Genomic DNA, 24,642 nt, shown 5'->3' on the forward strand with positions numbered 1-24,642 from the left:
CTAGCTTGTTCGCCCTGTTTTAGTATTCCAATCGAACTCTTGATTTGATTGATTTGTGGGGTTTAACGTCCCAAAACCACCATATGATTATGAGAGACGCCGTAGTGGAGGGCTCCGGAAATTTCGACCACCTGGGGTTCTTTAACGTGCACCCAAGTCTGAGCACACGGGCCTACAACATTTCCGCCTCCATAGGAAATGCAGCCGCCGCAGCCGGGATTCGAACCCGCCACCTGCGGGTCAGCAGCCGAGTAGCTTAGCCACTAGACCACCACGGCGGGGCAATAAAAATCGAACTCTTCCGACGCCGTATGTGAGGAGACGTTTGAACACGTTCTATACGTATTCGCGACTATACACAGAGACGATATCTCGCAATTTCGATAGTTCGCTTCGATCAATGACCCTTATCAGAGCAAACATTTTTGCAATAGCCTTCTCATAGACCATGGCATCAGAGAGCCTCACAGATTCTTTATTAATTTTCATTTTGTGTGCAGAAGATACTAAGACCTTGGGCATCTGCCTCAGTTGCGCAGAAAGCAACTAAAGCACTGCTACTTTACCTAAAGTCAACAAACCTGAGCGACCGCCTGTAAACTGTGTGTGCTCCCCGAGTGTGCTGGTGATTGTGTGTACCTTCTCATCTTTCTGCAACCTCTTTTCTCTCCTTTATCCCTTCCCCAGTGCAGGGTAGGAAACCGGATGTGTGTCTGGTTAACCTCCATGCCTTTCCTTGCATCTTTATCTCTCTCTCTATGTTTTTCAGGGCAAAAGGCTTGCACGAGTGACAGTTCCTCTATTGTCGTTCATTTTTGATGCGTCTGATCGGATGCTACGAGTGTCTGCGTTGAAGGTGATCGACTGCTTTCGCATATTTATGTGGGTTTTTCTTCTCTACTTTTGTTGCGAAAGTGTAGGGCAGCGAACCGTACTTAACCTGGGTTAAACTCTGGGCCTTTGTCTTTTTTTTAATTCTTGATTTCTTAGCATCTGCGAAGCCAAAATATGAGTCTTCAGAATGCATACGTTGAGCAGGCATCCGTGACTATCGAACCATTGACTTGATGGAAATCAAATGAATTTCAAAGGGTGAACTTGCGTTACTTTGCTATGAACACTCGAGGTGAATTACGAACACAGATGCCATCGTCCACCGGTGCCGCGAAAATGACCCTACGGTACACTTTCAACAAAAGGCATTTCGTGCCTCGCAGTTGCGCAACTTTCTCAGTGGCTAATTGTATGCCATATAGGCAGAAATCCAACTTTTATCTTTAATCTCCAAAACAGATAGTTTCATTTATGTCTTATCTACAGTACTTGAAGGATAACCCTTTACGGTCAAGTATCACATATAATATCTAATTACGCGATTCTGCGTGTAAGAATGAAACGGAATGCACGCTCCCAGCATTCTACCAAAAATTACTTCGACTATTTTCTGCGAGCTCTGATTTGTCACGCATAAGACTCTCTTTAAAGATACTCGAGAACTTTCTTTCGAGAGCAGTGTACTCTCTCCGTAAAGCCGTGGGGCAAAAAGGGAGTTAAGGCATCTCCTTGCGGAGGACCACATACGTCGCAATACAAAACTCTCCAAAAGAAATCGCACATACCGTAGCACGTGCTCAGTCCTTTCGCATGTGCATATGTATGTCTATGTCCTTGAAAAAAAATCATGGCACAAGATGGATGACACTCCCCTATAACATGCGATTCCGTAACATTTCTTTTCCAGGACAAGCTCGTCAACCGCGTCCTTGCTCCGAATGGCGCAAACCGAAGATGATAGAGTAGTTGAAACAAAGCACATTTCTGATAACGACGCGTGCATTATCAGCTCGCGTTATCCAACCAGAAAAATTAAGCGCCACAAAAAAACACCTGAAGACAGCAGTGAGCAATGCGTTTGAAACAAATTCATGCGAAGTTAGCCTTCACGTTCTCACACCAAGTTTTCCGTGACTTAACACGGCGTATGTAATGAATCACGATACTTTCTTTTTATAGCGACCTGTGCCCTGTTTCCGCCTAACGTGTCTAAGGACTGGAGGCCATCACCTATGCCAGGGTGCTTGTGGCGCAACCCGCTAAATACGGCAGCACAGCTCCTATAAAATTTTCGCACGAATAGCACACGCGGTACATTCGTCGATTTTTTTAGGCAAAATGTTTTATGATCATATAACTAGCAAAAAAATCACAACACATACACGGATTGAAAGTGATGAGTGGGGCGAAGCATCCGTCAGCCCATCCGTGCGACCATCCTTGCGTCCAGTTGTATGCTGGTACCGCGATCTCGCGTCCCCTGTGGCACATACCCACTCGTTGGGGAATGAAATGAGATGAGTCATGACATGAACATACAAGTCTATACAAATCACAACAGCCAAATAGAGTAACATTGACACATTTTTAAAAGGGAAACTAAAGGCTAATAATAAGCCTATCTTTATTGCTGAAACTGTGGTCCAGGAACCTCGTATTGCTATTTCTGTGCCAAGGCAGGGCTTATGTTAAAATAAAATCATGTTTTAGGTGTCCGCATCGCTTAAGCACACTTGAAAATACCCGCCTCGAGTGGACCCTTTCACGTCACTGTTGCCGTGCACAACGTTGCCCAGCTTCACTGCGCGGCCACACACTAGTAGCAGCAGAGCGAAAGCAGCGGGACCAACAGCAGCAACAACAACCGTTCAACAATTTCCTGTTATGGCCTCCGAGATGGCAGGCACGCTTGATTCAACTAAGCCACGGTGAAGGGCACGAGCTATTCAGTTTAACCAGGCGAAAATTGAACTTCTAAACCATTTGCGCCATTCACCATAGTAACGTCCAGTGGTTCTTTTTTTCCATTAATCAAACAAAAACGAACAGGTAGCATTTATTACGTCTCTTGGTGCACGGAAAGATGTTTGCTTAGTTCAGCTAGTTCGATTACTGGTGATTAGTTGTAGTTGGTGATTTGACGTCATTGGGATCATTTTGCGAATGTCCTTGTGCCCTGTCCTTGAGCCCCGTAGCGCATGTGTTCTAGAGCATTTACATTAATTTCTCGGCAAGCAGGGTACTGCTGTAGATAATGTCGTTTTATACGTTGCCATACATTGAGCTTTCACTCTGAAATAAATTGTTATTTGACTTTAGTGTACATTTAATAAAATGTAGGCATAGCAGATGTAGGGAATAGTGAAAAAATGACCTTTTTTTTTTACTTCATCTTCTCGTCCGCACTGCTTGATTTCTTGCAATGTCGCAATATAGGGGCGCTACCAGTTCTTTGCTTCACTATCACTCAGGTTTGAATGGAGGCCGCTATCAATTTTCTGTGGTCAGGTTCATGCTTAACGCCTTCTTTGGGCGTTTAACATGAAGCATAAACATAAGCTGTCTACACAACTTTAGAAATGATAACATTTGTATTTTGCAACAATTCCCGGAAAGATATATCGACGCCTAGTATCCGTTACAAGAGTAGAACATACCTTCTTCTACCCATCAGCCAACGTTACAACGAGAAGTCTTATAGTTCGCAAGTTTCTCTTTCAAACGCATCACCCCTCAATAAAGCAAGGTGCCAGTCAAAATAAACGTTTGCCGTTCGTTGTTTGATACGGAGAATGTAGATCACAATACAGTCGGCACCCAGAGTCCAGAAAGTTCCTGCCAGGTGATTCAATATATTATGTTCTTAGATAGTTGTAAAATGCTAGGGAGAGTTCACATGCATATCATACTTCACGCAGTAAACGGTAGTTTGATACTATTGTGAAAACGCTTTCACCTCTAACTGCTATTATCAACCTAGTAAAGTTTTTTTTGTGAGTAAGCTGAATTTCTTTGATGCATGTAATCAGGTTCTCTTCATCAGATACGCGGCCGAGTTAACAGTTGGTTATACCTTCAATTTGTGTACATGTCAATAATCGATCAATATCTGTCACTGAAGGCTTCTCTCACTATTAATTTTATTTCCTTACAATTTGTTTGCTTTCGCTATCGAGTGATACTCATCCGCGTGGAGCTGCTTCCCGCATTCATGTATTGCGCTACAACAATAAGTAACCCTCGTCCTATGTACAACCTCAGAAGACTTGTTCTACAGGGAAGCTGGACGCGTCCACGTGCCCGCCACACCGCCGATCACGACACCACCGCAAGAATCGCACGTAGATGCAGGCGAAACCAAGCAAAGGTGCTTCGCGGAAATTTATGCATCGCGCGTAGCTATCGGGCCACCGAGACGGGTGACCGAAGGTACTTTTGATTTCTTCGCGGCGCTTCGCGAGGCTGCTGCAACGGCGAGGAACGGCGCCAAATGTTCGCTTTTACACCACGAGGGCACGTGCTGCCAATGCGTCCGTGCCTCGGGGCAGTGCGCCTCTCCTTTTGCTTCGCAGCGCCAGCGTTCACTTACGTCAAGGTCCGCCTAGGTGGCGCCAGCATACGAGCACGCCGCGCGCGTGTGCGGCCCGCCGTCGCGCGCTTGTCGTAGTTCGCGCGTTGTCGATTGGATTTGGCGCGCGTTCCGGAGCGTGCGCGCGTTCTCTTCAGAAGTGGCGGCGCGTGGTAGTGTTTGAGCGTCCCGACGCGTCGGCGTCTCCTTGCGCTCGGCCACATTGGTGCGCCAGCGCGCGCCAGAACACCAGTATGAAAACGTCGTACTTGTCCTTAGTGTGCCCACGTCGGCACTGAGTTGATCCAAGCTGACGGCCACTGTGGACATGTGTCGCGGTGCGGAGTCTACAAACGCCAGCGGCGACGCGCTGTCTAACGAGACGGCCGCTGCCGAAGCCCTGGCCTCAGCCGCGGCGGGCTGTTGGACAGGCATCAGCTTCGAGACGGCCTTCAGGATTCTGTTGTACGCCATCATATTCGTGTTCGCCGTTGTGGGCAACTCGCTGGTCATCATCACACTCGTCCAGCGTCGGCGCATGAGGACCGTGACCAACGTGTTCTTGCTCAACCTGGCAGTCAGTGACTTGTTGCTGGGAGTATTCTGCATGCCCACCACGCTGGTCGGCAGCGTTCTCAGGAATTTTGTGCTTGGCCCAGTCATGTGCAAGCTCATACCTTACTTCCAAGGTAAGCTATCTTGATTGTGTTTCTTCTTTTTTTTTTTTTTTTTGGCGTGCTCGCATGTCCCGGTCTGAAAACATTTGCAAGTTTTCTTCGCTACCGGTTGATTTTCACCATTGCTAGCGGTAATATTTTATGTCAACTAAATTCTCCGCATATTTGATTTAACCAGGAACGTCGCTATTGCAAATTTTCGCGCATGAGCCGAATCAGTTTTTCTAGTTGTCCTCGATGACTGAAAAAAAAAAATTTTAAAGCACAAGTTCTACAAACCAGAATTCTCCGGAGTTAGAGGCTAGTTTGATACGACTTAATGATCACGAGTGAGTGGTAATTGTGTAAACGAAAAGCTCCGTGATATGTGCCCGAATGCTGTTGTAACCAAGTCTAGGCATTTTATGAGGTTTTTGTTATTATTTTACGTACATCGGCGATTTCTCCTAGCGTTGCTGAAACAAAATGAATGAACGAATGAAGGAATCTTTACTTTCAATTAAGCAATGAGCAATGTTTAAGCAGAAAAAATAAGAGTTGCGTGAGCATGAAACATACAAAGAAAAAACTTGAAGTATTTGTTAAGCTAACTCTGAAGATGGGTTTTTGAGAGCCGCATAGAAGTTAACATGTGTACGAGAGCTTTACTTTTTTTTTTTAGATCGGAAATCACCCACAAGAGCCCCTTTTAATAGAACTGGCTTATTAAGTTGTCATTGAATTAGGTTGTAATGCAGCTCCGTAGCCTGTAATTTTTTTCGGTCGGGAGGGGGGAAGAAAGGGTGGAAGAAAAACTTTGTTGGAGTTTTGAAAAACACCTGGTTTTAACATTTGTCATCGTTACCTCCCTCCTTCCGTAAATTGGGGGAGGGGGAAGGGGAGAGCTCCTAGCTAAGGCATTCTTCTTAGTTACGGGACTTCTGCAGTGAATGCAGCAAAAAAAAAAAATATTCATACATGACTATAAGTAATACGCTCAATATTATGTGTTAAAATTCCAGAAGCACAGCATTAAATGTCATTATTTGTTGAGTTTTTTACGCCTAGTTGGTATAGTCGCTGGCGCGGCTTTGGAAAGTTTTGAATAAAAGTTTACAAGTTTGCAAATAGAATGCAAACCTGCTCTTTGGCGGCTTTTTTTATATAACTGTCACTGTTACTGCTGCAGACACAACTTTTAATGCGTTTCGACATTGCTGCGATAATTTTGAGATAAATTTCATTCCATGCCCACACTGCATTGAAAAATGAGCTTAAGGTCACTCGGGCAATCGCTCCACCTTCTCAACTGATAGCTACTCGCCACTATCGGCGGAATTGGTTACCCTTGAAGTACTGACTCGAGGGAAATACCTTCTAATTTCTCGGGAAGGCCCGCAACGCGTCGAGACTTGATTGCTATCTGAGACTAATAGAGGTTATGGGAGTTCAGCGCAAGTTTTCTGTTCAGACACCAACTGAATGTGAAGGCTACTGCGTGCGGCGAAAAGAATTACCCCCCCCCCCCCCCCTCCTTTTTTTTTTTGAGCGCCGTATCTAAGCTTTAGCGGTACATGAACTGTTACGTTGGCGGCAAAGGTGTATTTAGCGCATACGCAGTCGTGAGGTTGTATTCTGTGGTGATCACTCTCGGAGATGCTTTCGCGTTCGCCAGATTTACTCGAGGTTATTATCGCACGCGTTCGGCCTTTGTAAGGGCCAGAATGATCTGTTACTGCGACAGCCGCGCTAAGACGAAGGCTCAGAAACTGTATCGGAGGTCGATGAGCGTGCCTGGGACGCCGTGAAATCCAGCAGAAGTGAAAGCACCTCAGATGTTGTACTACGCTTGGGATTATCACCCTTGGAGCGAAAAGTTAAAAGATTTTCTTGGAACGTTTTTGCCTGTCTCGGAAATAGGCGTGACAATGAATCTAAACTTCTTATTTTTAATATAATTGGGGAAACGTGCGGATACAAGAAATCCTATAGTTAGGGTTCGTCTGACAGGAGACCGTCACTCCAATTTAGGAATGAAGCCAAGGTCTCACTGTTGCCATGGAAATGTGTTGAGCCTCCCCCCCTCCCTCCATCCACCTACCCACTCTCATCAATTACGGCTTGGAAATGTACGGTGGTGTTCTCCTTATCATATGTACCCGGGTATTACGACTACTAGCGTTTGTTAGCCGTCGCTGGTGTTTGAAAACGTTGGCCAAGTGACAAGCTATCTCAGCTACAGCTAGCTCATAATAACACATGTTGGCAACATTATGGATAACTTCGATATGATTTGGCTTAATTGTGCTGGGCTACTGTTGGATAATGTACGCAATACGTTGTTATTGATTGATTTGTGGGGTTCTACGTCCCAAAACCACCATGTGATTATGAGAGACGCCGTAGTGGAGGGCTCCGGAAATTTTGACCACCTGGGGTTCTTTAACGTGCACCCAAATCTGAGCACACGGGCCTGCGACATTTCCGCCTCCATCGGAAATGCAGCCGCCGCAGCCGGGATTTGAACCCGTGACCTGCGGGTCAGCAGCCGAGTACCTTAGCCACTAGACCACCGCGGCGGGGCGCAATACGTTGTTATAACGGTGACATTGGCATTATTCTGACCAGCCCCAATGATTATCTCGTATGCACTGAGAACTTCTTAAACTGGCTCTGCTTGATTTGTTTTTTTTTTCATTTTTGTTTTGTTGAGAGTAATGGCGGTTGAAAACATATTTTGTTGCGATTCATGGCGGCTGGCTCTTTACGAACACCACAAATTTCGGTCTAGAGGCACACGTTAGGCGGTCGTATATTGTCCAAGTTTCCGAAGCACTTAACTACGGTAAGTCATAACCATATACCGGGTTTTCGCCGCGTAAAACTGGTGGTTCTGTTACTATTACGAACTGGTGGTAATATTACTATTACGAAACACAGGAGCTCAAGGGCCGGTTGGCATTCTTTTTTTTTTTCTGTTCACTAGCTTGATAAGAGCATCCCTGGCTCTTTCGCAATTGGCCCCAGCTGGCCTTCGTCCTTGCGGTTTTTCCGGCTGCACAGGCATGGAACGGGTGATGAAAGATTTGCGAGACGTGCGAGGAATCCGCCTTACAGCGACAGGAAAACACGCGCAGTAAAAGTGGTTTCGTTTGTCGCGGTTTTCTTACTCGTATTGCTGCTACTCGCATATGAGGCGTGGTGTCCTAGTGGAGAGAGAGGAGCACGCCCTCGTTGGAGGCTGAAGCTGATGACCCTCGGAGACACGTGGAATAAATCGGTGCACGGCCGAGTGGAATGACACGGCTGATCGCCCCTCTGTAATTAATCCGTGCCACGGCTTCATCGGCCCCTGTTTTTTTTTGTAATGTCGTGAAATACTCTGAAGAGATGTTCGTGCGTGCAAAATGCTGTATACGATTCGGTTATTTTCGGGGAGAAATACTTTTTTATCACATATGCAGCACGAAGCTGGGACATGAAAACACGCCTACGTAGACTTCAAAACGTGTCTTACTTAACGTGACCACTCGCGATTTGTGAGCAGTAAGCAATAGACAGAACGGCGAGCACTGTGGAACGCAGCCTATTGTATTTACTCGCCTATACAACCACTGAGTGTTACTGCTTCCTGATGTTGGCTAGATTGGCATAGTAATAAGCAATTCCATGTAAACAATGGCTAGTCAAAGGTGTAGGCAGCAAATTTTTTCGGGAGGGGGGGGGGGGAGGGACTTTTTTGATATGAAGGGGACGTGGGACGGCTGGGCAGGTAAACTCATTTTTCGCTATGCATACCATGGCGAAAAAAAAATACGGGGGGAGGGCGTGTGAAACCCCCTGGCTACGTCACTGGGGTAATTTAAGGCTAAATATATCTAATTGATGGCAAGAGTTTGTTGAATTTTCGGTAAGAGTAATGACGGTGAGTAATGTCGGTTTGTAATGCCAATATTGTAGTGTTCATCTCTAACGAGATGATCCCGTGCGAAATACAGCTGGTTCTTATTACGGGTTACACCTGCATGTAGTGAAGTTTTCTTTGTATCGCCCTTTTTTTTCTGCATTCGTTACAATGTCTATTCGTGTGATGGAAATTCAGATGATGACCATTTCATAGCTCGTATTCTCACAGTTTAACGGCTTAACAAGCATAAAAACAATAGAGAGGGCAATTAGAGAAGTTCATGCTTGTATATATAACTCCAAAATAAATTTTCCTGTTTATTTCTTTCTCTGTGTGTTGCTTTCTTTGTTGCTTTCTTTTCCCCGCCCCGTTGGTCCAGTGGCAAAGGTACTCGGCTGCTGACCCGCAGGTCGCGGGATGGAATCGCGGCTGGGGTGGCTGCATTTTCGATGAAGCCGAAAATGATGTAGGCCCGTGTGATCAGATTTAGGCGCACTTTAATAAACCCCAGGTGGTTGAAATTTCCGGAGCCCTCCACTACGGCGTCTCTCATATACATATGGTAGTTTAAAGACGTTAAAACCCCCATATTAAATAATTGTTGCGTTATTTGTTTCTTAAAGGAGCTCCTAAAGGATATCTGAACACTCAATGAGCGAATGTATTATTCTCTGCTGGCGCTTCCCCCCTTTTAAACGCACTTGGTGACGCCAGCAGAGTGGTTCACGTGACTTCATTAGGGTAGAAGCTGTTTGCTGCACATACAAAGAATATCCGTTGGGAAGTCTCTCTTACCACGCTTTGCCATGTATCTCCACACTCGTTGTGCCTTGTTTGTATCGCTTGAGTGTCGGGCGCGATCGATTTATTTCACTTCACCTACTGTGTTTGCGATCGCGCCAGCGCGGGTGTTGAGTGTGAATGAAAAGCTCAAAGTTCAGATTGTTTCAGCACTGTGAGTTGAAAATTTCCTCATGTTTACTGAAAAAACAAGTGACGAAGATGACATAACGCCCGCATAGAGCCTCCTTTTGATCTTTGATTGCAGACTTGATTAGGATCCATTCCACAAGGTGCCGGCTTCTGTGCGAGGAACTACACTGATGAAAGAAAGAGCGACGCCGATAACCAGTGTAATCTTACCGAGGGAGTTCACTTATCGGCTAGTTTCTAATTGCGGAAGAAATATGCGTGAGAGCTTGCGACGTGACGGGGTTCTATGCAAGTGACACGCAAGTTTTGATTAAGTGCTATAGTGGCATCGTTTGTGTCTCTTGTCTTCGTCCCGTGAGTTTGTGCGCTGTTTCTGCCCATAATGTATCACCAACCAGCCCATCTTTCAGTCTTGCTTCAGTGGCATCCGGTGACAACATTCGAAGCAGAGACGTTGGAGGCAACACGAGGTGTCTGGCTTATCACAGGGCCTATATAGGAATAGTGGGAAAAATCGCAGCATATCCACGGAGTCAATAATGATGAGTGGGGTGAAGCCTTCGTCCGTCCTTCCGTGCTTCTTTCCGTCCGTCCGTCTGTGCTTCCATCGGTTCGTCCGGCCATGCATCCGTCTGTCCGTCCGTCCTTCTGTTCGTATGTCCGTCCGTGCATCCCTCCGTCCGTCCATCTATCCGTCCGTGCTTACGTCCGTCCGACTCTGTCTTTCTGTCCGCCCATCCGTCCATCCATCCATCTGCCTGCTGTACATCTGTCTGTATGTCTGTCTGTCCGTCCGTCTGTCCTTCCACCTAGTGAACACTTCAAGTAGCGCCATCTCGGACATTTTCATTATATATTCATCGGATACAAGTACCGCCATCCAGCGGAGATTCTAAGGCCTAAAACGAGAAGTGGCTACTACCTACAGGAGGCGCACGACCCACGCCTTAAGGAGCTTCGCCCCTAAAACAAACGCCCTCATATTCATCGCAGGAATGAAAAAGTGATCCACAGTGATGCTTTTAAGCAATACGTGGCTCACGCGCGAGAATGCGGTGCCATTTGGTGCTCTGCTCGGTATTATTAGTAACACTGGTAGCTTTCATTTTTTTCTTTTTGTGAGGGGTGTATAAGTCCTTCTCTTGATATGGGCGTTGGAATGAATGTTGATTAGACTTACAAAAAATGACCTGGTCTCACTGGTCAAAATCTAAAGCTGCAAGGCCTTCTCTGAATAGTGGTGGGCACCTAAAGAATAATCAAGCATACTGTCAGGTCTCTCCCTCGTTTCGGTGGTCTGTTTTATTCTAAACACGCTCAGGGCGGTGTCCTGCGACTGTCGAGCGCGGAATGACAATCTGAGTTTTCCACGGTGCTGCCATGCACGCGCCCTTCCCCAGCAGAAAACTCGCGAAACGACTCTTAGTATCGGAGGCTTTCGTTCTTGCGATGTCAGTTTTGCTGGCCTCTATTAATCCCTACCAAAACGTCAGAGGGCCGCACAGGAAAAATGGAAAAGTTGGATTATGTGGTCGGTATCGCCAGCGCCGACACCGAATTCAGCACTTATCATAACAAGCACGTACTGCCAGTTTTGGGCAAGCTTCACTTGTGTGTGAATTGAAAGTGTTTGTTAAAGTTTCAAATGCGAAGCATTTATTAGTGAACTTGAGCGACTTTGAGCGTGTCTGTCTATCTATCTATCTATCTATCTATCTATCTATCTATCTATCTATCTATCTATCTATCTATCTATCTATCTATCTATCTATCTATCTATCTATCTATCTATCTATCTATCTATCTATCTATCTATCTATCTATCTATCTATCTATCTATCTATCTATCTATCTATCTATCTATCTATCTATCTATCTATCTATCTATCTATCTATCTATCTATCTATCTATCTATCTATCTATCTATCTATCTATCTATCTATCTATCTATCTATCTATCTATCTTCACTTGCTTTTATTCTTGGGGTGGGGTAACCTTGCACTTTGATTGTGCCATAAAAATAATAATTTTCGTGCCGAAGAGCACGGTTGGATATGAATGTCTTCCTCAAAGATAAGCTTAACGGCAGCTTGGCTGTCGACAAAGGTGAAGTCGGCAAGGGAGGAGAATTCAATCTCCGCTCGAGCACAGTCAATTATGGCGCAGTGGTGTGAGAGAAAGTCCTATCCTAAGTTGATGTCGTGGGAGCATAACTAAAGCACAATAAGTTCTATCGTTTAGACAATGTCTTGAATGGTCACACTTGCTGTACACGCTATGGTTGGTTGAAGGGGCTGAGCACTTGCTGCTCGAAGGATCAATTCAAAAAGGGGCATCGTGACTTTACGAAGTGAGCGACGAAATTCGGCATCGATTACAGATACAGTGGAACCGGTATCGACAAAAGCGACTTTTGCGACATTTTCGACTAAGACGTCAATGACATTGCTAGGAGAAGATCGAAGACTTGGGCAAACCGAAAATTGCGCAGTTCTTGCCTCGGGAACTGCGTCGTCGAGTTTCCCTCGTCGGTAGGTGGTCGTCGACGCATCGGCGACGGCGATCGATGACGAGGGGATGGCGAACGGGGACGTTCGAATCGAGGGCGATTATCAGCGTGGTAGCCAGGTTCCGGTGCGGCGGAGAGAGCGTAAGGCGCGTCAGAATCCCGTGAGAAGTAAGGTGCTCGTTGGCTGTCATCGAAGGTCTCAACCCGGCTGCAGCATTGCCTGGCGACGTGTCCGGGGCGATTGTCGAGCGTTCGGGGCGATTGTCGAGCGTTCGCCATGGGTTTATGGGGGCAGTGTTGGACCAGGAAATACGGAGATGAGTACGGCTCATAGGTCGCTGGCAGCACTTCAGTTAGGGTGCCTTGATGCCCGCGCGCTCCGCTGAGGGTGAGGACAGCCGCGTCGTCTGCTACGACGGCCGCCATTACGGCTCCTGCCGTAGTGGGGCAGCATGCGAAGCGCATTACCGCTTGCGGTGCTCGCGTATGGTAGGAAAGAAGTACTCGTTGGCGAGCTTTTTTTTTTGGTGCAACTTGGACACCTCTTAGTGCTGTTGTTGCCTAATTGTTAAATGGAACAACGCACGTCATACAAACTAGTGGCCTGTGCTTGTACAATGCGCCAGGGGCTGACATAGACTGAATGAAATGAGCCACGAACTCCCACACCAGAAAGATTCGCGTTAAACCGTTGTCGTCGTTAAGACGGAGGGGCGCATGAACTTTTATTACTACGCTTGCTGAAAGGAATGCAATATTTGGGTCTTTGTGAATCAGCCGAATAGCAAAGGCAGGAATCGCTGTACTTTATATACTTGCGTGTGTGTGTATATATAACACACACACACACACACACACGCACGCACGCGCACACACACACATTATCTGACATTCGGTACCACCTTCCCCTGCCTCACCATTTCATGCACTGTGCAGGCAGCATACCCGAGAGTAACATGCTTTACCAGTGTACCTTTATGAAACGACACCCACGATTTCAGTGAACAGGCCATTTATTTGTGCGCCTTAATGCTGCGTTGTCCCACTAGTGAAAATCAAAGTCAGATACAAGACAAACCAAATGCAGTACGAAATGAAATGTTTAAAAATAAAAAATGCAAGAGTCAAAAGCGTGCCCACGTGAGCCGAAACCTTTTAAGCATACAGCTTATCTTGGCGTGTCCATTTCTCATGAGAGGTTGACGCCGGCACATGTTTTGCTTGCATGTCCATTGCAACTCCCGACTGTAACCTGCCGAAGGTGAATGCGCAGCCTTATTCTTGCGTACCTCTCTGTGAGCAGTCGGTATATACTGTCCTCGTGCTCCGCGCATACACACAAGCTGCGGCGGTGCACCTTGTTTAGGTATGCGGTGAGTGAACGAAGCGGCGACTTCATCGTGACTACTTTGTCCGTGCACCAAGAGTTTATGGCAGCAAAATGCTCCTCATAGTCTATCAAGGCTTTCATAACTCCCTTGCTGGGGTAGATGAGGTTGCCTCCATCTGAAACGTACTCTTTCAGTGCTGTCAGCGAAGCATGCTCGTCGTTGGCAGTTCCAAGGAGAGCATCTTTGCATTTTGCGCACTTCACAGATGTCAAAATACCCTTCAAAATAAATCCTCCTAGGTAAAAGAGAATACTGCATTCTGTGGACGACAATCCTTCGATGAACAAAATCTCTGAATCATCGATTTCTTGAGCTTCCTTCTCGACGCAGGCTTCCTTCCCCTGGGATAGCAGGTCCACCAGGTACTCCCTGTCATCAAGCTCGTAGCTGGTCGTCCTCGGTGTATGCAAAAATTGGCTTACGCTCACCAGTCTCAGAGCGCACTTGAGATCGTAGGCATTGGGAACCGGCTTCATAAGCCGCACCACAGAAAAGAGGTTCTCTAAGCAGTCCTGCAGGAGCCTGCTCGTAAGAAAAAACTTATAGCCTTCGTCTCCTAAAAGAACGTCTTGGAGGCGAAGTACAACTGTAGTTGATATGAGTACACCTGCTTGCGACGGTTTCCAATGGGATGTGGCACCCATTTTCATAGTTCTGATGGTTTCTATTGCTGTGTGTAATGTATCTAGGGCTTCGGAGTACTTAGCCCTACTTCTCCGACTCAGGGCCAGTGTTGGATGCCGCGAAGACATCAGTGCATACCATTTTGAAATCAGCTCCATGAACCAAGCTGTTGTTTCTGCTTCCTGTTTAAGAACTCCTTCCTTTATAAGGAATCTGATAGCTGGGGGAGCTTCCCGAAAAAGTTGTACAGCGACACCAACCTTCATTTTGGTGAAGTGGCCTGCGCTGGTGTGCATTTCGGATAAGTTTGGGGCTACCTTCAGTTCTCTTTTAGAATCTTCTTCGAGCACAGCCTGAACATATTCCAAGTTGACTTGTGAAGAAGGCAGGCCATGTTTGGCAACTGTGGCCTCACTCAACGTGAAAACTTCTGAGCTCAAGAGCTGGCCTCTGAGGTTCTTCAAGACGTGAGCCGGATCAGCAATGAAAAAAAGTTCCTTCCCGTCCATGCACGGATGAGGTATGGAGCACACCGTGGAAGAATCTCTGTGACTGGAAAAGGCGAATTCCCTCCACATTGCGCGGTTTGCCGAGCCCATGTCACATGTGATTGCGTGAACTCTCAGATATATTTGACTGCACAGCTGTACTAGTTCCAACACATAGTTTTTCAGCAAGCCGCCATCGATGTTTCTTCCGGTAAATTCATATGCAATCACCTGCTTCCATCGCTGGTTAAGTCCGCCCAACATAAATACCAGAGCATGAACCGCAGGCTCTTCAGGCTTCGGAGGAAGAGTTATTCCTCCGAGAAGTGCGTCTTCAGCCCGATCTAGCTCAAACCCCGGCACTATCTCCATTTCATCCAAAAAAAGGACGCAGTCCTTTTCTACATCCTCCATGGTCTCGGCTTTGCATTTCATAACGTCTATCACTTCGTGAAGAACGCCTGGGAGAAACTTCAAATTTTGAATCCTCCGTGCGAGCGTTCTTTTGGATGGGAGAGGATATCCCATTTTTCTCAAAGTTTCATATCCGGTTGTTCCACAAGCAAACTTAATTTGAAGGCCTTGCTTGACAGTGTGCGGAGACCAAGAGTTCCCCAAGCTGCTGCTCCTTGAGAGAGCGCGTACTTGATCGTCGTTGAGAAATTTCATATTTTGTGAAATATTTGTTGCCTCAGTCTCGAGTTTTTGCACTTTTTTCTTGAGACCACTAATGGTGTTCTTGGCTGTGTCATGATGTTGCTGAAGTTCAGAGTACTTTCTTGTAAGGTCAGCAAGCTTCTTCTTCAGTTCTGCTGATTCTGCAGTAGAATTTGATGTCTCACCAGCCGCTGCATTAACTTCTCTTGAATCTGCATCACTAGTGTTCGCTGACAGTTCAACAACGGCGTCGTCAACTTCCATGGTGTCGTGCCCATAACACGATGTTCCTTGCCGTGTAGATTCAGGAACGGCGTGGTTTTGTGGGGTCTCTAGGGTAGTTTTAACTGCAGCTGGATATTGACGCAGACCAGGAGGAGATTTGTTGGTCTCGTTGCTGGAGGGTGCAGGCACAGTTCTTTCTTTTGGTGGCTTTCGTTCCTTAGGCAGTGCTGCAAGCAGAAATGTATGTATTCATGAACATATTCAAGCAATGCCAGTTCATGTCTAGCTTGTTAATTTTACAAATGTAACACATGCAGCAGATACCGGCTTAGTTATTGACGTGAGGAAGACACTTGTCCTTCCCCCGCCCTTTTCACAAGGGATAGGGGAAGGTCTTAAAATACCATAATTAAATTGTGCTCAAAATTTCTCCCCACAATAAATGGCTCTAATTCAAATTGGAGCTTCATATGCCAGAGCTACACGTGTGCGCCGTTGTGGAGGGCTCAACTGACATTCGCTCCCTATGCAGTTTATTGATTATTTGATTGTAGGGCTTAACACGCCAACGCAACGCAGGTAATGAGGCGCACTGTAGTGGGGGCTCGTGCATCGTGGATCTCTTATACATAATGGTTTCCGTTTTCCCCCTTTGTAAATAACATAGCCACTGCACCTGACATCCTAGCAGTACACGACCGTGTGCTAAGTAGCGGAAAACTGTTGTGCAGTGGGTCATGCCTGTAAACACTGAAATCCAGACGTATATACAGTCATGACCAAAAAATGCAAACAAGAAATATAAACCACAACACTCATGTATCGCAATTTTTTTTACATGCAAGTCAAAGTGATGCAACGTAATCACAAAAACAAAGTTGGGAAATGTAGCTTTCCAAACGCACTAATAGCGTGTCATTATTTGACCGTCTAATATTAGCAGTATTTTTCGATTTTGCGTGGTCTGGTTCACATTTTTGTGTTCGCATTTCCTAGCTTTGTCCGTGACTGCATTTCCAGAATTTATGCACTAATGTGGACACAGCATATGAGGACCTATTTGGTGTTAGCTTCGTAGAAATCCCAGGTACATAGAGTACTTACAACTGGTGCTGCTTTATGTAATGCAAGAAAAAAGTTCAATCTTACGTTTGAATGTGAACAAAGTTGGGACGGCATTTGGTTTCAACTTCTTCCAGCCATCCGCACGATGTTGCTCATAGTTGTTCTCTTCAAAGTGGGCCTGCAAATAAAACCAGAATTGGAAATTAACACACTGGCAGAAGAAAAACGAATGTCTGTCACTGTCAATAAACAAGATTTCATGTATGCATTCAGTATGATTCGCAGCAGGAACTAGCAGCAACTTTGAAGCACAAAAAGAAGGAAACTAATTGAGCTCACGCGCGCTTTCACGTAAGCCACTTCAGTGAGCGCGATCATAGACCCAGCCTGCTGTTATAATAACCCTTTCAATTTTCGCACTGAAAATCTGTAAGGATTCCTGAATTCATGTGAATAAAATATTAGTCTATTGTGCCGACAAAGGACCAGGTCTGATTTTATAGCGAGCGTTACAGATTTCGTTCTATCGAAAGCTTTGTACCCAAGCCTCCAAGTTCCCAATGCAATCGAATTTATTTGTCAGGTAAAAATGACAACACTCCGTAACAGCGCTTGTTTTGTTCGTCACTGAAGTGTTCCTGATTCCCAAGTATACATACGACGATACACACAAGACGGGCAGAAGTCCGGCCTCGTAATATTACGAGTTTTTCGCAGGAACAGCATGTTTATGTTCAAACGGCTTGATTTCACAAGAGGCGTTCAAATTTCGACCGATCAGTGCCAACGCGTGCACGAATAAACATGGGCAGGCCTCGTAAGCGTTGTGAAATCCCCCTACCACGCACCCGAGCCTATGTTAATTCCCTGCGAGGCCATATGCGCGCATTTCACGTCCAATTTCCTCTTATGTGAATTACGTGAACTCTACGTGCCGTACTCTTGAAGTTCGGCAGCAGTCAGGCGCCGTCAGATTTCCGTACTCGCTCGCCGGCACGCGGCCTGAACTCACTCCCCGTTTTCTGCCCTTGCATATAATTTTCTCCCTCCTCCACTTTCTAAATTCTCATCTGTTTAACTACACCTCCTGCGTCCCCATCTCTTGCCTACTTTTCGTTCAGCTCAACTCCGCCAGCACCCGGTCGACGCGTACGCTGTCGGGGCGAGTTGGCGAGCGAGTACGGCAATTTCACGAAGTCTGTCTTCGGGCTGCGAGGCGGACGGTCACGACAGCGGCAGCCGGTCTCGCGAGCAAAATAGCTGCGAAGCGCAGTGCACGAAATTAACAGCCTCGGGTAGGGGGTGGGAAGGATTTCACAACGCTGCTGCCAAGGCAACACTTTCCCGTGCAAGGGCACTGAAACTAGTCGCAATTCCTATGAATGTAGTAGCACACTCGAGGCCCTTGAACCAGCATGAAATGTTATCGACACGGTACTTGACGCATTTTCTTAAAGCGTGATCTTTTAACACGAGCACGCCGCACAGTACCCTGCACGACGTTTGGCTGTCCTGCGTTTACATTGCGCACCTAAATAAAAAACAACGGCGCCCTAAATAATGCTGACCAGTCAGAATACGACGCACTAAAAAAAAAAATGTTTACTTACGCTGCATACGTGCGACGTATTAGTCGGTTGCCACTTGTCTCGTTTGATTTTAACGGTCCAAAGAAGCCTTCTTTTTGGGTCTCTTGGAAACCGGTACAACTTCCATCCGTTTCTCGAGTGATTCGAGCACTGCGGCACGCAGCAGCCGGGCATGGTGATGCGGAGATGGGTGCATAAAACTGTAAGGGAATGAACACTGCCCAACAACACCTCACACGCCAAGCACGAACTACCGGCCGGAGGCGCCAAAATGGCGGTCGCGCTGGCGCCGAAGCCGAGGCGGCGGCATCTGCCCTTGCAAAAGCTGACACCACTCTAAGCGGGGGCGCGCGCATCGAGGCACTCTAACTTCAGTGACCTCTTCTTGGATGACGTCATGAATGTGGGACGTCATAGTTGAGGTAGCCTCTTGAGTGAAGGGCACCAGTGAGAGCCGCTGCAACTTCTTCGTGGACGAAGGCCTTGATTTGTGTCAAAAGCGGCACACGTTCGAGACCGATGGTGAGACTCTGGTGCCGCATCGGTTGGTGGAACTTGCCTTGTCAGAGCTCGCTGCTTGCGCAATTTGTCATAGCTCTTCACAAGCTTATAACGTCAGCGATTGTGGTCAGATATTTCGTCAGCAACATCTGAAAAGCATCGTCATTGATTCATTTCATCATGCGCTTTATTATGCCGGTTTCCATCATGTCAGCGTTGACTTGTCTGCACAGATCGACAACGTCTTCAATGTAACTGGTGAACGTCTCACCCATGTGAGCGCAAACGCTGTTCGGAGCGGAGTTTTCTGACAGCAGGATGATCAAATACTGCTGTGATTGCTGTCTTGAAGAGTGACCACGTTCGGACGTCGCCCTCATAGTTCCTGAACCACAAATTTGCCACACTCGCGAGATTGAACGATACCCGCGTTAACTTCTCCGCGTTGTCCCACTTGTTCAGAGCGCTAACCCGTTCCTAAGTCAACAGCGAGGCTTCAACGTCGTTATCGTTGGTTCCGCTGAAGGTTGGAGACTCTCGCAGGAGAACACTTCCAGCGCAGGTGAGGAGTGGCGAAGGAAGCGTCTGCTGGTTCGCGTCTTGCATGGCAGATGGTAGTTTCCGAGAACGGAGTTCCAGGATAGCACAGGGAAACGGTACCCAGCACCTCCACTAAATATAAAGGTGATTTATTGTACTGGAGCTGTTGGCTGATTGCGAACAGTTCCGAGTGCGGAATAATATATATATATATATATATATATATATATATATATATATATATATATATATATATATATATATATATATATATATATATATATATATATATATATATATATATATACATTTGCGACATTTTTGCGGCTCTTTCTGGAGAAGTCTTCACAACGCTGCACATGCGCACCACCTACAATACACTGCCACTGGACGCATAAGCGAGGAAGATAACAGTGCTAAAAACGCATCGAGGACTATAGTTCTACATTAGTCTATAGTATTTGGGATTGTTTCAGCCCGCACCTTGTTTCAGCGACGCATGCAATCCATACGGCAAGGGGTGCCGAACGTCCAGTGTACCTCGATGACATCAACGTGGTGGAGAAGAGAAACGACACTTCCGTGCTCCTGCAGGTGTTTCAGCAGCTGCGGGAGAACAACCTGAAGCTGGACAAAGCAAAGCGCTGATTGAGAGAAGCGATATCATCGACGCGGAGGGCCTTTACCCTTTTGCAAGACAACCAGGACGCGGTACTAGCAGCGCCGAAGCCGCCATGCATCGGTAAGCCAGCTGAAGTCTTTCCAGGGCTTGGTGACATACTATGTGAAGTTTTTGCCCAACTTTACAACGACACTAGCTCCTTTATATGACCCACTGGCAAAAGCTAAGCAATAAAACTGGGAGCCAGCACACGACAGGGCGTGCGAGGCAGTAAAGAATGCCTTGAGTAACGGTGAATTTCTTGCCCACTGTGACCCGCAAAAGCCTCTATAAGACTAGGGTGTGACGCGTCGACGGTCACCTTGGCCGCAGTGTTCTTACATTGGATTAACGGCAATTACTATCCAATAGCTTTTCGCTCCGAAACCTTGACCTGGGGCGAAGCGCAACTACCTTATTACTGGAAAAAGAAGTGCTCGAGCTATTTTTCAGGGTGACAAAGTTTCAGGGCTATCTTTTCGGGAATAAATTTTGTTTGGTGACTGATCATAAGTCACTGACAGGGCTTTTCCTTTGCTACAAACCTAATTCACAAATTGCGGCAGCCAGGATCCAGAGATGGGCACTGCTGTTGTCCGCATATCGGTCCGTCACTGGGTACCGAAAGAGGCCTTCGAATGCGAATGCTGACACCTTGAGCCGTTTGCCTCTGCCGGAACCAGCGGACCACGTTGAAGATGATGCTGTAAAATACGTACCGCATGCGCAAGCATCGACAGATTTATCTATTTGCACGCAGCAGTTGGCGGACAGCACGAACAATGACGCACGTTCTCCTGAAGCAGGTGAAGACAGGGATTCTGTGCGGCTAGCCTCAACAACTCGGGCAGGAACGTGCACCAGGGCTTCCTGCCGTACTTCACCCGCAGACACGAAATTACAGTGAGCAAGGGACTAATCAAGCGGGGTCATGGGGTGGTTCTGGCTGATGCAGCGTGGTGAAATATGCTTCAACTACTCCACAATACCCATCCCGGTATGACTGCTACGAAGCGTCTGACGTGCTCATTGTTTTAGTTCCCCGGATTACACCACGACACTGAAGAGTTCGTGCACAGGTACCAGTCAAGTGTTCGGAATTGGCGCATGCCTTGCTGGCATGGGCCAATTCTGACCCATACCGACCCATACTACCACCAGTCGAACGTATCGGCAGAGCGCACTGTGTGTACCTTTAAAGGAGGAATCAATAAAACCAAAGAGGGAAGTTTGCTCAGTCGAATTAAGAAGTTATTACTACGTTACGGTACAACACCGACTCAAGGCGGCCTATCGCTTGCCGAGATGATGCTTGGTTTTCAACCAAGGACCCGCCTAAGCGCACATTTCCCTCAGAATGTGGACCGGGACCGCGTGGTGAAGACATTCCCAGCGTCGATGTTGTGTTTTCCTCGAAGGGCGCCTGTGTTGGCACGTCAGTACAATCAAGCCGGCGAAAAATGGTTACCCGGCACGTTGATGGCATCAAGAGGCAGGCGCTTGGTCGTGGGGGACACCACTGAAGGAACACATGCAGTGTGGTCACGTGGACCAACTCTGGTCGCGGCACCCCACAATGGTGGGTGGAAAAGCAGGAGCCCTGCGCAACCCGATTTTCTGAGCAACAACCCTCACCACGTGATCCACCTTTACCGGAGCAACATTCGGCAGGCGACAACACCAAGTCAACTGGCTTATCGCTGGGCACATCAAGGTATCCCAGTGAATCAGGTTCAAGGACACCGACAGCGTCTGAACTTCCCAAGCGTTGTATACGTGCTCAAGATGGCAGCCTGACAGACTGGGCTTCGTCTACGGGAAAGAAGATGCTATATCGTGGAATCTAAAGTGCAGACTCGGCACCAACGTACGTGCATGCGCGCGAAAAGACATACAGCATAAATATAGCAACTTTATCTGGAATAAACTATTTTTGTTCTGGCGCTTAATGAGTGTGCTACTGCTACGGCGCGATAGTAGATTTACAGCACCGCGCTCACAAACTTTTATGCAGATTGTCATTTATAACAATTCGTAGACAAAGGTAACCTGCTTATTTAATACACCAGAAAGATTATTAAAGAAATCTCCGAAAACTCTTTTTTTTCTCTATACGCATGCTAGCATATAAAACTCATTCATCTAATGTTGGACTATGCTGTAATTATATGAGATCCATTCGCTAAACGGAACATTGTTCAACTCGAGAAAGTACAAAAGAAAGCCTTACGTTTTGTATATAACTCTTACGGCAGAACATCATAGTCTCAGCTACTGATCAAACGTGGCCTACAATCCGTTACAGACAGAAACCGCATTGATATGTGGGGCTTACCGTCCCAAAACCACCATATTATTATGAGAGACGCCGTAGTAGAGGGCTCCGGAAATTTCGACCACCTGGGGTTCTTTAACGTGCGCCCAAATCTGAGCACACGGGCCTACAACAATGCCGCCTCCATGGGAAATGCAGCCGCCGCAGCCGGAATTTGATCTTGCGACCTGCGGGTCAGCAGCCGAGTAGCTTAGCCACTAGACCTCCACGGCGGGGCCAGACAGAAACCGCATTTGTCGCCTAAAGTTTTTCTTTGAATTATCAAGTGGCCATATAATGTTGACACTATGGGCATCCTACAATACCCTTCCGGTTACGTCACTCGTAAGCGACTCATCAAAAATGATCATTCCTCTAAATCTACGGAATAACTGCTGCAAGTATTCATCCTTCCCCAGAACAATTAATGACAGGAATAACCGTGCAAATAATGTAGCATTACATAGCGCAACCTCATTGTTTGAAAGCAGCCTCACCTAAACCGTCACTTCTTATTGTATTGTATTTGCTTTGTTGTAAGTATTGTGTTAATTTCTAACGTGTATTATGCTATTAAGTTATTCGTTATTGTGTTATTTTGTAAATTTATTGAAGTCAGTGTATTTTTTGCCTTAGTCTTGTATATCCAGATTTGTACTGTCATTGTTTGTTTAAATGCATGTCCCTACATTTTAATACTTTTCCCACCATGCAATGATCTTACATATGAAAGATCAAAGTATTTATAAATAAATAAATAAATAAATAAATAAATAAATAAAAGTATAGATATTGTTTTTTGCAGTGCAATAAAAAAGACAAAATTTTGATTCAGCTTTGCGTGCGTGATAGTTGCATTCTTGTAATTTACCTTGTACAAGTTTTCCATGAACTTTAGGTTCGCTACAATAAGTTGCAATTAATACGACGTCATTAAAGCTGTTCTGAGATCACAACACGGGTCGCGGGCGCGTCGCACATGTCCGCCACCACCGCCGCTGCTGGTGTCCGTAATCGCTATCGCACGAAATTAAAGAAAAACTTCAGTAATTAAAGCAACAAAAAGGACGCAATGGGATTCACACCAAGGTAGCTTGCGTGCCAGCCCAGTATTCTACCACTAAGCCACGTGGGTGCTTTTTTTGTTGCCAAGTTGGGATTCAATAGCATACTTATTAAAATAGTACTCAATATCGTTCAGAGTTGCACTGTTGTTATCGCGACAATGATCGTACAAGCACCGCTTTAAAAGAAACTCGAAGGTTGAAGTTCTATAGTCTAGGGAGATGAGGATTTGGAACTCCTTTGCAAACTTGCCTTAGGCGGTATTGATGTGACAGAAGGGAATCACGTTAGTAGGGGTAATAAACTGTTATAGCACAGAAAATGAACAACCAGGGGTCACATAATCCGCATCGCGCCGCTAGTGGTGGTGATGGTGGTGGTGGTGATGATGATGATAATGATGATGATGATGATGGCAGCCTAAAATCATCATCGAAGCATGGCTCGCACCCACTATAGGGGATTGTCAATGAGTGGGTCGTCGAATGCTCCAACCCTTTACAGAAGATTGATCTTGTTCACCTATTGACTGTGACACATATATGTACACCTATTGTTTGGGGTTGTGGGGATTACAAAAATTTCTGGCATAATTCTTCAGCGTCGTAAGCCACAGCACAAAAAATTTACAAATTTCCTTGCAAGTGTTCAAGTAATATCACGCTTTTCAGAAGAACGACGAAGGATAGCATAGTGAATGCCGGCCTACTACCCAGAAATTATAATTATTAAGGTGGTGTAGGTACCCAGCAAGTGTTCTTGCTGTCATTACCCAATAAGTGTTTAGAAAATGCTCTGAAAGACCGCTCTTTTAGCTTTCGCTGTGACTTTGCTGCGCCTTCCGCGCAGGCCTGGCGTTTTTGTTTGTTTGTTTGTTTTTACGCCGATCATTGGTCAGGGGTGACAGCGCGTGTTTTATCCGGAAGCAAGTCCGACACCCCGGAAAGAACGGTTCTCGTCGCGGTGCTGCTCACGCAGTGAAGAAGTCTTTGTTACGAAGACAAAAGAAAATATCACTTGCTCGAGCAAGTAACGCGCAGAAGACGCGCTTCTTTCCTTTTTGCTATGCAGTTCACAGATCCCATTTCATCATCGCGTGCGTCAGGGTTGTCT

The 24,642-nt window shown here is 46.3% G+C and overlaps 1 protein-coding gene across 10 annotated transcripts in view; it reads left to right on the forward strand.

Annotated features, from left to right (window-relative positions):
• The window catches only part of LOC119170175 (cholecystokinin receptor type A), a 282,014-nt gene that overhangs the window by 76,090 nt on the left and 181,282 nt on the right, over positions 1–24,642 (forward strand). For 2 of the 10 annotated variants that reach the window (XM_075878762.1, XM_075878768.1), the window contains exon 1: positions 4,470–5,091. The exons of 1 other annotated variant lie outside the window; for it this stretch is intronic. In XM_075878762.1, the coding sequence (XP_075734877.1) occupies positions 4,731–5,091 (361 nt within the window). In that variant the 5' untranslated portion in view covers positions 4,470–4,730. Of the gene's footprint in view, positions 1–4,469; positions 5,092–24,642 lie in introns of those variants that run through there. 7 more of the 10 variants (XM_075878752.1, XM_075878771.1, XM_037421255.2 and 4 more) reach the window with 5 other exon arrangements.

The sequence above is a fragment of the Rhipicephalus microplus genome, chromosome 2 (genome assembly GCF_043290135.1).
Source record: "Rhipicephalus microplus isolate Deutch F79 chromosome 2, USDA_Rmic, whole genome shotgun sequence".
NCBI classification, from domain to species: Eukaryota; Metazoa; Arthropoda; class Arachnida; order Ixodida; family Ixodidae; genus Rhipicephalus; species Rhipicephalus microplus.